We start from the raw sequence: 13,352 nt of genomic DNA on the forward strand, positions 1-13,352 counted from the left end.
TGATGATGGAGTTGGCCTCTCTTCTCATCACGTGCCCAATCCGTCTCCAATGTTTCCTCATGATGATTGTGGCCGTGTCCTCGTGAAGGAGAAGGGCCTAGTTGGAGATCTTTCTTGGCCAGAAAATACAGAGGATCTTCCAGAGGCTCATGGTGTGGAATGATGACAGCTGGGCAAGGTCCTTCTCTGTCATGCACCAGCACTCTAACCCATACAAGAGTGAGGACAGAACACAGCTCTGGTACAGCTTCATTTGGGTGTGAAGTAGCGCAAGTAAAATGCAATATTAAACTGCAGAATATAATTTTACAGTTGCAGAGAACATGCAGTGCAGGCCATGATGAGGTAGATTGAGGTTAAGAATACATCTTATCATACAAATGGTCCAGTCAATAGTGTTATAACAATGGGATAGAAGCTGTCCTTGAGTCTGGTGGTGCATGCTATTAAGCATTTGTATTTTCTGCCTGATGTAAGTGGGGAGCACAGAGAATGTCTGGGGTGGGAGGGGTCTAAGGGTCTTTAATTATGTTGGCTGCTTTCAAGAATTGTTTTTTGTGATATGCTGAGCTGTGTCTACAACTCCACAATTTCTTGTGGTCTTGGACAGAGTAGTCACCTTACCAAGTAATCACCTACCAGAGTAGTCACCTTACCAAGCCAAGGTGCATCCAAATAGGATGCTTTCTATAGTGCACCGTTAAAAACCGGTGAGGATCAGTGGAGACATACACAACTTACTTAAACTTCTGAGGGAGTAGAGGCATTGGTATACTTTCTTGGCCATGTGTCCGTATGGTTACACCAGGACAAGCTATTGGTGATACTTACATTTAGGAATTTAAAGCTCTCAGTTGTCTCCACCTCAGCACCATTGATGCAAACAGGGGCAATGTGCTCTATATCTGCTTCTTAAACTACATTGAGACATCATCAGATTGTGTAAAGTTTATCAAAAATGCACATTTTTTTCTTCATGTTCTCTTTCACTGGAGTGGTCATTCCAGTTTTGCAAAACTGTGTCAGATCTTGGATCCTGGAAACATGCTGGTTTTCAAAGTGCGTACAGAAGCACTGTTTACTGTAATTCTCCTTTTCACTCAATGGATTCCAACTCTAGCCACTCAATCACCAATATATTGATATACCCCCAACCTGTGATTTTACCTCAGTTAAATAACCTTCCCCATAAAGATAGGGTGAGTTTCTAAGCATTCTGTAAAAAAATAGGCAAGTTGTTTTTCACTATAAGCTGCTGTCATTCTGGTATCATTAGAGTATCAAACAATGTTACAATAAGTTTATGGAAGTCAATACAAGGACTTAGCTCTGGGTATTCTTGCATCACCAAATATTTCTGTGACTCATCTGGTTTAGGTTAGCAGTTTGCAAAGTTCTATTTCTGCTGACCTCTTTGGCCTTATTAAAGGAACAGTTACTGCTTTCTCTTGCGACACTCTCATTTGTCTGCTCTTAACAAATGAAGGGAAATGTTCATTATTTTCCCCCTCAGATAGTGAAATCACCACACTTTCCACTTCACTTCCAATGACTGCCCTCGTAATGAAGGTCTTAAGGTGTTTGCCTGACTTAGACGGGGTCTTCACTGGTAGGCACAGATTTGACCTTATAATATTGTTAGGAGCCTTGGCCACATCGTAATGAACTACTGAACAACCTCCGCCCCCCCCCACCACTACCTCCCTCCACCCACCGTGATGGGGGTTCATTCAGTAAAACTAAGCAGGGAAAAGATTTTCAAAATGTATCAAGTCTTTCTTGCAGGGGCCAAGGGAAGGAGAATATTCCAAAAACTCTTGTCCAAAATCACATTGATTTCCTGCTACTTCCAGCTCTGTGAGTTGCCTTGTACCAGATTCCTGTTGGGGAACTAGACCACTAACTGATTAAAACACAAAATGTTGAAGGCACACATTAGGCCAGGCAGCTTCTGTGGAAAGAGAAAAAGAGTTAACACTCCAGGTCATCGGAAAGGTCTTTAACCTGAAAAATTAAGTCATTGACCTCTGACCTGGGACCACACTTGTCAATCCTCACTGCTGTCTGCTTCCACCTTCTCCGTGCCATAGCTCTCTGCTTGCTGGAACAGGTGTACAGAACCCAGGACTGGGCGTGTACTAAGAGTACTGAGGGCAGCAGAGACCCAATGCCCTGAGGTAGATGCCCAAGATGGAGCATAGTGATTAACATAATGCTCTACAGTACAGGCAACCCGGGTTCAATTCCCACTGCTGCCTGTTAGGAGTTTGTACATTCTCCCTGTGACCATGTGCTTTCCTTCCACCGTCCAAAAACGCACCAGTTGGGAGGTTCATTGGTCATTGTAAATTGTCCTGTGGTTAGGCTAGGGTTAAATCGGGGGTTGCTGGATAGCGCGGCTCAAAGGGCCGGAAGGGACGACTCCACACAGAATCTCAATCAATCAATCAATCAATCAATAAATAGATAGACAGATAGATAGATAGATAGATAGCAGAACTTGCAATTTCCCAGAATGCCAATCTAGGTTGGATAGCACCTAAGTTACATTAGTGATTTGTGAAATATCACAAATTCTTCTAGCCATTTAGCAGCCCAAAAATAAGTCATTGCTTTAAGTGTGCCAAAGCGGGACTTAAGCATTGTGAGCAGTTGCTTTTAATGCTGTTCTGTCTTTTTAGTTGTTGTTCGCAGATATAAAACACCCCTACCATCCATATATCCGAACATTGGCTCCGCTCTCTCTAACAACACCTTCGTTTGAAATGCACTGTCCATTGTGGGGCAAGATGTGTGCTAGTTGATTATCCATCCATCGTACATCCTGCTGGAATTTCCATTTCACTGTCCTGACTTGGGTTCCTGCTCAGAATATCAATGTGCTTTTGATTTGAAGCACCATTGCCCACCTCTCGTAAGTCAGTGACCTTGTGCTGCATTGGGAGCTTTGGAAAAACAACACGAACTCTAGTTTTGTAAAAACAATCACAGTTCCTCATTTGTGCATTTCTCTCTCCTTATTTTCTGCTAATTAAATCCTTCTAATAACCTTATTATTACAGATCTAGTATGACACTTGTACTCCTACCGGGATAGTTGTAATTTAATGTCTTTCAGGTGGCCTGTTCGTTTACAAAAGCAGACTACCTGGAAGATGTCAGTTACCTTGCTTTTTCAATGTTCTGATGCTGACAGTGCTCCCAACGCTTTATCGATATTCGGTTCATATACATTCATAATCTGTTCTTGTTTCGACAAAGCGCTTCCTATTCAGGAGGTTGGCGCAACCCGGAGAATACTACCAGCGTGCGTGCACATAACACACACACACACACACACACACACACACACACACACACACACACACACACACACACACAGTCACACTGCACTGACCAAGAGGAAATCACTCACAGATGCTCATGACTGGATCAGGCGTGACTGAGGATTTATTGTGCCTGTCACATTCCTTCCAGCCTATCATCTGAGCTGCACTTTAGACTCCTGTGTTTTCAGGAAGGGATTTATCTCCCAGCTCCACACGCCTGGTTCTCTTTCCTCCCTCCAACCTGACATCTCAACAGGGTCCAAAGCTGCTCCAGCCTTAACAGGGGATTCCTTTGAAAGAACGAACGACGAAGACGGGCAGCTTAATCACCATGACCCTGAAGTCCAACAAAAGCGAGCCCCTCGGACCTTTCGCTGCCTTCGAGACTATCAATAGTTGCCGGACACCGCTGTCCGATTTGTATCTGGAGCAGTTACTGCAGAGCAAAGGCAAGCCTGAGGTGAGTGTAAAAATCATTCCCGCAGCCCCGATATTCATCCATCCCTCTCTCCAGCCTCCCCCCACCCCCGCTCTATTGCTGTGTTGGTGCCTATTGTTCCCCACAGTGAACGCAGCCCATTCCCTCCCGCTGCTTCGCGAGGGACGGTGTGAACGGAACTCTGCTTTCAGCTGGCCACGACTGCTGCACTGTGCTCATCGTTCCCGAAGGCTGGCTGCTCAGCTGTTCAACTCCCCCTGCCTAATAACAGACCACATCATCAAAATATTCTGGAAATGATCCCCGTAGTATTAGAGCTGCTCGATGGAAAACTATTTTGTATTCTGAAAGAGTCCTGCAGGAAATATCAATCAATACCCCGTTAATCTGGACTAAGCACAGTAAATCCTGCTTGTACTGTTATGGTCGAGAGGCACCCACTACCAGCACTCTCAAATATGGTGATTATTGCTGTCCGTTTGGAGAATGGTGTTCATTCACTTCAAAGGAGTCTTTCAAGCACTGTGTCCCTTCCCAGAAGGTAGCCAGCCAGTATTTGTACTTAAAATCATGGGGTCAGAATTGATTTGCGTTTTACTATCCAAGTGCCCCCTCACTCCAGCCCTGACAGGACAACATATGGGCTAGAAATTCACGTGATGCATGGCTGCTAGTTTGGTGAAGATAATTCTGGAGTTGGGAATTGATTGTGAACTATGAAGGGCTACAACAAGCACAAACGTGAAGTTGTAAAGTGGCACCCCGCGCATGTGAGGTGCCAGTGTCAGAAGTCACTGGACATTAGTGTGCAAGGTACAAGATGTTGCCATTCTGGTGTTGCAACGTGTAAGTGTATTGAAGTAAATGTGCGGACCTTCGATTGAAAGGAAAAGCAGGCAGTAACTCGGGTCAGTTTGATTGGAAGTTAAAGGACTGAGCCACCGATAGGAGTCCAGCACTGGCTCTCAGAGAACATCCAGTTTTCGGAGTTCTCCCAGTGACTGTGTGTTTCCTCCATGTGCTCTTCTTTCACCAACATGTGATTTGATTGGGCAACAAGCCACCATAAATTGCTATAGATGAGGGCTTAAAATTTGGAGGGCTGAGCATGGGAATGGTGGCAGAGTAAAATGAGTAAGTGTTCGATTAATGTAAATATAGGTGCTTGATGGACAGCCTGGGCCCATTTGGCTGAAGAACCTGTTTCTATGCCATATTTCTCCATGGGAACATTGAGGATTTCTGCAGAGAGAACTTCCACCATTGCAAGAGATCCCTCTTATAACCTTGAGCTCCTCACCAGATCTTTGCAAACAGGGATCTTCCTGTGCTTCACCATGCCCAAGGATCAGGATTTGCAATGCTTACCATCTCCATAGCCTCTTGCCGGTCGTTGGCTTTGGGTAATCACTCCCCTGCATTCCTGCAAGGTACCACACACAAAATGCTGGAGGAACTCAGCAGGTCAGGCAGCATCTATGGAGAGGAATAAAGAGTTGATCTTTCAGGCAAGACCCTTCATCAGGGCTGGAAAGGAAGGGGGAAGAGGGAAAGGGGAGGGCAAGTACAAGCTGGGAGGTGATGGGTGAAGCCTGGTGAGGGGGAAGGTAGGTGGGATGAAGTGAGAAGCTGGGAGGTGATGGGTGAAGAAGGAAAAGGGCTGAAGAAGAAGGAATCTGATAGGAGAGGAGCGTGGACTGTTGGAGAAAGAGGTATGGTACCACTGTTAACTGCCTGAGCAGCACCATTTTAGAACACACTTCTACACAATGTAGAATTTCTAAGTCTATTTGTTTCACAGAAGATTATGGATTTGAGATCCACTCCAGCAAACAGCCCAAATATGCATGAAACTTCATCGTAAGACTGAATGGGTCATTAAGCTAATTATCTTTGATTATCATAAAAGTTCCAATGACATTATTCAAACAGAATATGAATACTTCTGGTTCCCAGTCATATATCAATTAACATCACTGTGGGGGGAAGAAACAAAATTAAATGGACGCTTCTTACACTTTTATAGTTTGTGGGATCTTGCTGTGTATAGATCGGCTGTTGTGTTTATTTATTTAGAAATACAGCAGGAAATAGGCCCCTCCTGCCCTTCAAGCCACGGTGCCCAGCAGTCCACTGATTTAACTCCAGCCTAGTCACGGGACAATTTACAATGACCAATTAACCTATGAACCAGCACATCTTGAGACTGTGGGTGGAAATCGAAGCACCCAAGGGAACCCATGTGCACACAGGAAAAAAAGTACAAACTGGCTTACAATGAACTCTGACCTCCAACTCCCCGAGGTGTAATAGCATCGTACTAACCACTACCCTATCGTGATGCCCCAACATCGTAACAGTAACTGCAGCTCCAAGGTATTTCACAGGCAGTTCAGCCCCTTATGGTGTCCTGATGGTGTACAAGTTCCCTCTGACAGTTTCATTGTGGTGATAGAAACTGCACAGGACAATTCTATGGGCCCCATTCACAATGTTTGAGCTTGAGGAATTATCACTGAAAAAGCAGGGAAATAGGATGATTAGAGAGTGAAAAAAGTCAGTGGGGGAGTCATAAACATGAGAAGGTCTGCAGATGCTGGAAATCCAGAGCAACACACATAATGCTGGGGGAACTCAGCAGGTCAGGCAGCATCTATAAACAGTGGACATTTTGGGCTGAGACCCTTCTTCAGGACTGGAAAGGAAGAAGGAAGACTCCAAAATAAAAAGGTGGGTGAGGGAAGGACTATTTGGGGCCCTAAATGGAGGTGAGGGAGGAAGTGAATGCGCAAGAGCACCACAGGTGCAGCGATCCCTGTGCAAAGCCGAGAGAGGGGGAAGTTAAAGATGTGTTTGGTGGTAGGATCCTTTGGAGATGGTGGAAGTTGTGCAGAATGATGTGTTGGATGTGAAGGCTCATGGGGTGGTAGGTGAGGACAAGAGGAACTCTATCACTGTTAAGGACGTGGGAAGATGGGGTGAGTGCAGATGTTTGAGAAATGGAGGAGATGCAGGTGAGGAGAGCATCGATGGTAGAGGAAGTGAAACCTTGCTCTTTGAAGAAGGAGGACATCTCTGAGGCCCTGCAATAGAAATCCTCCTCCTGGGAACAGATGCGGGAGAGATGAAAGAACTGAGTAAAGGGAATAGCATTTTTACAGGAGAAAGGGCGGGAAGAGATATAGTTAAGATAACAGTGGGATTCAGTAGGTTCATAAAAGACACTGGTTGACAGTTTGTCTCTGACTATTAGGGAGTGATTGGTAGAGGTGAACAAAAATGGAGTCACTTTTACAAAGGCACGAGCAGCAAACTTGCAGATTAGATGCATATGGTTTAGCCTCGGTCCATCCTAGGATTTATATAACATTTGTTCATCCCTGGAAAATATTATTTTACAAAAACTGGGTTTGGAATTACTTAAACTTACAAACAGCGCAGAATGAGTCAGCCAACTGAATCAATATGTATCCGTTGTCTTACCTTGACTTTTGTCTGTAACCTCCATGAAATTTCCAAGAAAATTCTAAACCTACAATGTTTAACCAGGACACCATCATGGATTCTGCTCAGTTTATCCTAGTTCTCTCTGCTAATAGATTGAACCTAGAGAGTGCTAGTGAACTTCCTTCCCTGGAATCGTCAACTTCTAGTAATGTTTCCTCACCTGACATACACATAGGTACATCTTCCAGCACAAGTCTTTGGAAAGAAATCTGAAGCAAGGATTTTTACTGATTTCTGCTCCAATTTGCATGGCCATGCACGTTGGTAGTTGAAATAAATGTGCAGACTATTTTCTAAACAGGGAGAAAATCCAAAAATCTGAGATGCACAGGGACTTGGGAGTCCTTGTGCAGAACACCCTAAAGGTTAACTTGCAGGTAGGGTCCGTGGTGAGGAAGGCAAATACAATGTTAGCATTCATTTCAAGAGGTCTAGAATACAAGAGTAGGGATATGGGCTTTAAAAGGCACTGGTGAGGCCTCACCTTGAGTATTGTGAACAGATATGGGCTCCTCATCTAAGAAAAGATGTAACACACATCAAAGTTGCTGGTGAAAGCAGCAGGCCAAGCAGCATCTGTAGGAAGAGGTGCAGTCGACGTTTCAGGCTGAGACCCTTCGTCAGGACTAACTGAAGGAAGAGTGAGTAAGGGATTTGAAAGTTGGAGGGGGAGGGGGAGATCCAAAATGACAGGAGAAGACAGGAGGGGGAGGGATAGAGCCAAGAGCTGGACAGGTGATAGGCAAAAGGGGATACGAGAGGATCATGGGACAGGAGGTCCGGGAAGAAAGACAAGGGGGGGGGGGACCCAGAGGATGGGCAAGAGGTATATTCAGAGGGACAGAGGGAGAAAAAGGAGAGTGAGAGAAAGAATGTGTGCATAAAAATAAGTAACAGATGGGGTACGAGGGGGAGGTGGGGCATTAGCGGAAGTTAGAGAAGTCGATGTTCATGCCATCAGGTTGGAGGCTACCCAGACGGAATATAAGGTGTTGTTCCTCCAACCTGAGTGTGGCTTCATCTTTACAGTAGAGGAGGCCATGGATAGACATGTCAGAATGGGAATGGGATGTGGAATTAAAATGTGTGGCCACTGGGAGATCCTGCTTTCTCTGGCGGACAGAGCGTAGATGTTCAGCAAAGCAGTCTCCCAGTCTGCGTCGGGTCTCGCCAATATATAAAAGGCCACATCGGGAGCACCGGACGCAGTACATCACCCCAGTTGACTCACAGGTGAAGTGTTGCCTCACCTGGAAGGACTGTTTGGGGCCCTGAACGGTGGTAAGGCAGGAAGTGTAAGGGCATGTGTAGCACTTGTTCCGCTTACACGGATAAGTGCCAGGAGGGAGATCAGTGGGGAGGGATGGGGGGGGACGAATGGACAAGGGAGTTGCGTAGGGAGCGATCCCTGCGGAATGCAGAGAGAGGAGGGGAGGGAAAGATGTGCTTAGTGGTGGGATCCCGTTGGAGGTGGCGGAAGTTACGGAGAATAATATGTTGGACCCGGAGGCTGGTGGGGTGGTAGGTGAGGACCAGGGGAACCCTATTCCTAGTGGGGTGGCGGGAGGATGGAGTGAGGGCAGATGTGCGTGAAATGGGGGAGATGATTTTAAGAGCAGAGTTGATAGTGGAGGAAGGGAAGCCCCTTTCTTTAAAAAAGGAAGACATCTCCCTCGTCCTAGAATGAAAAGCCTCATCCTGAGAGCAGATGCGGCGGAGACAGAGGAATTGCGAGAAGTGGATGGCGTTTTTAAGAAAAGATGTGCTGACATTGGAGAGGGTTCTGAGAAGGTTCTCAAAGATGAATCTGGAAGTGAAAAGATTATCATATGAGGAACATTTGATAGCTCTGGGTCTGAACTCACTGGAATTTAGAAGGATGCAGGGGGTATCTCATTGAAACCTTTCAAATGAAGAAAGGCCTAGACAGGGCAGATGTGGAAAGGATGTTTCCCATGGTGAAGAAGTCTAGGGAAAGAGGGCACAGACTCGGAATAGAGGGGCGTCCATTTAAAGCAGAGATGCAGAGAAATTTCTCCAGCTAGAGGGTGCTGAATTTGTGGAATCTGTTACCATGTGCAACTGTGGAGGCCAGGTCATTGAGTGTATTTAAGGCAGAGCTTGATAGGTTCCTGATTGGACACGACATTAAAGGTTACGTGGAGAAGGTTGGGGAATGGGGCTGAGGACAGGAAAAAAGGATCAGCCATGATTGAATGGTGGAGCAGCCCTGATGGGCCAAATGGCCTAATTCTGTTCCTATGTCTTATGGTCTTACATCAAATGAAACATTAGCTTCTGGACCTCACACTTTATGATCTTTGTTGCTGATGGATATCATGCATATTGCCCTCGCTACTTCACTGCTTTCACACTGTCAGCTATTCTTCGCAATGTGGATTAGCTGTTCCCTTGGAGTCTTCTGTATCTGAACTTTGGCACATCCCCGACGTTACACCCCATCACTGGCAACTCTGCCTTCAGCTGCCTTAGCTCCTAAGGTCTGGAATTCTTCTGCACTTCTTCTCTACTTCTCCCCTCCTACTGTGCCCGTTAAATCCTATATCTTTGGTGACCCATTCTATTTCACCCCATAGCTTACCATCAGTCGTTTTGTTGGATAATGCCCTGTGAAGAATCTTGAGGTATTTTTTGTTGCATTAAAATTGTCAAAGCACAATTTTTTTTGCAAAAGTCGTGACTATTGATCAGATTACTATTGACCCAACACATTGAAAACATTAAATCATTTTTGACACTTCCAAGATGACCAGGGTCATATTATTAAACCAAAACTTGGATTGTTATTTCCAGTTTGTGTCGCTGAACAAACTAGTGCCGGATCTCTACCACGTATTGTGATATATTGTTGCACATCAATATGGTGCCAGTGCAGCTACAGTGAAATGTAAGTGGCTACGTGTTCTGCTATTTTCCTCTATTTCATGACAACTTTTCTTTCATTCTTTATTGTTGTCTCTTTTTGGAATCAGCTACCTCTTATGGGTGAGGAAAAGTAACCAGAAAGTAATGTACTTCCCCTGATTAAGAGAGAAAAAAGCCAATAATGTTCTGCGACTATGAAGGGCTCCCTCCACAGGATTTCCTCACGAGCGTGCAATACTTAATGACGGAAAATCCATCCTAAGATGCTGGTCGTGTTTGAAGTGCCCAAAATGACTCATTGTTTTCTTTGTGTTGGGACAATGTTGTCCTGGAGACACAAAACAATATAATTTAGCTCTGCCACATCTTTGGGTTCTGAGAGCCAGAAGCCCTAGTACTGGTCATGTGCAGTGGTTGGAAGCAAAGTGCTGGGTCTCCACTGCCTCTGGAGAAGTTAACTGCAGAATCAAATGTTAATGTATATGGATTTGATGCAGAAATCATTCTGCTCCTCCACTCTCTCTAATGGCAAACTATAAATCATTGTCAATCTTGACCATTCGCTGGCTTGGGGTTTGAGCCAACTCCATGAGATGTGTTGCTAAAACTGACCCTTCTTTCCTGAGCACTATGTTGGCAGGATAAGCGAGGTAAATTTATAGGCAGCCAATTTATGAATACTAGTCTTCTCTCTCTGTTATGAGCCCAACGATAAGAACATTTCAGACCTTGGTAGCTGATTTATCCTGTGTTTGTTTGTATCAAACCCTTCCCCCTATTTATCAATATTAGCACACGTCAGGGATTAGAATGAAGTTAAGCCTAGAATAGATCTCATTATGTAGTATGCATATTGTGGGTGGCCAATATCTATCTGGTACCTCCTCCTTGAATTACATTCTGTTTCAATGTTGATGTAAACCAGATTAGAACAGGGTGAGAAAGAAGTGGGTGTGGTTTGATGATGAGGGTCATTAAACGTCCTTAGATTGTGGTGTGCTCATGTTTGCCATGGATTGTGTTTTCATGTATCGGGACTTGGCTTAGAGGTCAGTGATTTGAGATTGGTTTTGACAAAATCTTGAAGTAAGATTTTAAACCATGGTACACACTACATACCCTGTGCTTTGTTTCGAGATTTTAATGCATTTTTTAATTTGTGTCATGAAAGGCTTAGAGGCACATATTAACTTACTCTGTGGAGTCATAAAATCATAGATTAACACAGCACAGAATTTAGCCCATTCATTAAGTGTGTTATTCTTTGAAGCTCAGCCTAGCTAGTTCCACTCCACAATTCCTTCCCCATATTCCCGTAAATCTTCTTCCTTCATGTACTTGAAAGCTAGGATTGCATTTTAATCCATCACCCTATCAGGTGCATTCAGAATCCAACCACCCAAGGCATAAAAAAGGTATTTTTTTTATGTTGCATCTGTTTCCTTTGACAGACATCATAAATCGGTGCTCTCTAGCTATCGATCGTACAGCTTCACAAAATAGTTTTAGCTTATTTATCTATCTGGATTATAAATGATTTTAAACACCTCTGTCAAATCTCATCTTGGTTTTCAATCCTCTAAAGGCCTTCAAATCTGTCCAAAGTGACTAGATTAGAATGGCAGTCTAAATTTCAATTCGTATGCTGTCTTCTCAATGATCTGACTGATTTCTGCTCTTCTTAGATGACAAAAGACAAAAATGGGAATGGTAGTCAATCACAATGAATAAGCTTATGATTGTTGGAAAAGCTCAAATTCATCATTTTGCAGAAAGGCAGATCCTTCTCAGAACACCTTTTCGCTCATGTGCCAGAGGTGGGTGGAATGCGGTAGACTGCAACTCTGTGCAGGCAGTTTATTTAATTGTGAATTTAATCACCCATTATGCACACTAGGCAAGCAAAGGCAATGGCAGCTCGCTTCATTTTCTTTTTCTTAATGCTTCCCTTTAGACAGCGGCTTCCACATTGGTTTTATGGTTGTGAAGTAGCTGATGTGAGAGCCGCAGATGCTTCCACAGATAGGACAGGGGGTTATTTGATGGGGCAGGTTATTTCTGAGGTTTTGCTGAGATACTCTGTGCTTCTGAACATTTTTTCAAGGTTCTCAGTGCCACCCCAAACACTCCTTCTCAAGTACCAGCGAGAGCTGCCCCTCTCACTTGCCCAGTGGCTCAATGATCTTACCCAGGGAAAAGATGAGTCACATACACATTCATGTTTAGCTAATCAATGCAGAAGGCACTGGAAATAAGCTCAGTATCACCCTAGCTAGTAAGAAGAATTTAGTTTCTGGTCAGTATTCACTGACACCCAATCGATGAGAATGTAAGTCTGTTCCATATGGAGGACTTTTTTTTTGTGGTCTGAGGTTTAAGGTACACCTCATACACAAGGCTGTAGAGATTTCTGCAGAAAAACAGACCACGTGGTTCATTGTTTCCCCTGTCACTTCTCAAACCTCACATTGTTCCAGCAAAGTTCTACGGCAGTTTAATTTCCGGTATTGATTGCAGAGGCTGCAATGAGGTTACAGATCCGGTATTAAGATGTGTTCCGTAGGTGTTGTCCACCGTTGGTTAAAACACACAGTTGGTGGCCCATACGATCCAAGAACACTGTGAAAATCACTCACTGCAATGTTATGAAACTAAGTGAAGTCACTTGTGCAGCTGCTCTGTTGCGGTATCTACCACAAAATGCGTTGAATCATGAGATGAGCAGTCCTGACGGGAACTGAAATAAGCCTTCTGCCAGCACGTTGTGTAGCAGTTGGAAAGGATTATCCATCTAAAAGGGTACAATGCCCCATAACAGCTGAACACCAGAAGCACGCAGGTTCTCATGGAGAAAAGGGCCTCTTTTCTCTTGCATTTCTATACCTCCCTCACCAGGGTTCCAGGGTTCACCTACCACAACCAGCTCAGCTTCATCACTGACATTTCCTTTTCATTCTTCAGGATCTGGGCACTGCTGGCAAAGCCAGGGTTTATTGAAAACCTGCAGCTGTTGAGAGCAGGGTCCTTGACCTGCTTCAATCCTTGAGACGATAGTACTCCCACAGTACTGTTGGTTAGGCTGTTGCAAGAACTTAGGCCCAGAAACCATAAATGACCAGAGATTTGCTTCCGATCAGTGTGGCAACCTGGAGAGGAACCCGCAGATGGTGGTACACCTATATGTCTGCTGCC

The 13,352-nt window shown here is 44.5% G+C and overlaps 1 protein-coding gene across 2 annotated transcripts in view; it reads left to right on the forward strand.

The window, feature by feature from the left end:
• mpp1 (MAGUK p55 scaffold protein 1) overlaps nucleotides 1-13,352 on the forward strand; it is a 72,638-nt gene that overhangs the window by 9,961 nt on the left and 49,325 nt on the right. The window contains exon 1 of one of the 2 annotated variants that reach the window (XM_072270592.1): nucleotides 3,403-3,788. The exons of the other annotated variant lie outside the window; for it this stretch is intronic. Within the exon in view, the coding sequence (XP_072126693.1) occupies nucleotides 3,660-3,788 (129 nt within the window). The 5' untranslated portion in view covers nucleotides 3,403-3,659. Of the gene's footprint in view, nucleotides 1-3,402; nucleotides 3,789-13,352 lie in introns of those variants that run through there. 2 annotated transcript variants of the gene reach the window in all.

Source organism: Mobula birostris, chromosome 10, assembly GCF_030028105.1.
Source record: "Mobula birostris isolate sMobBir1 chromosome 10, sMobBir1.hap1, whole genome shotgun sequence".
NCBI lineage: Eukaryota > Metazoa > Chordata > Chondrichthyes > Myliobatiformes > Myliobatidae > Mobula > Mobula birostris.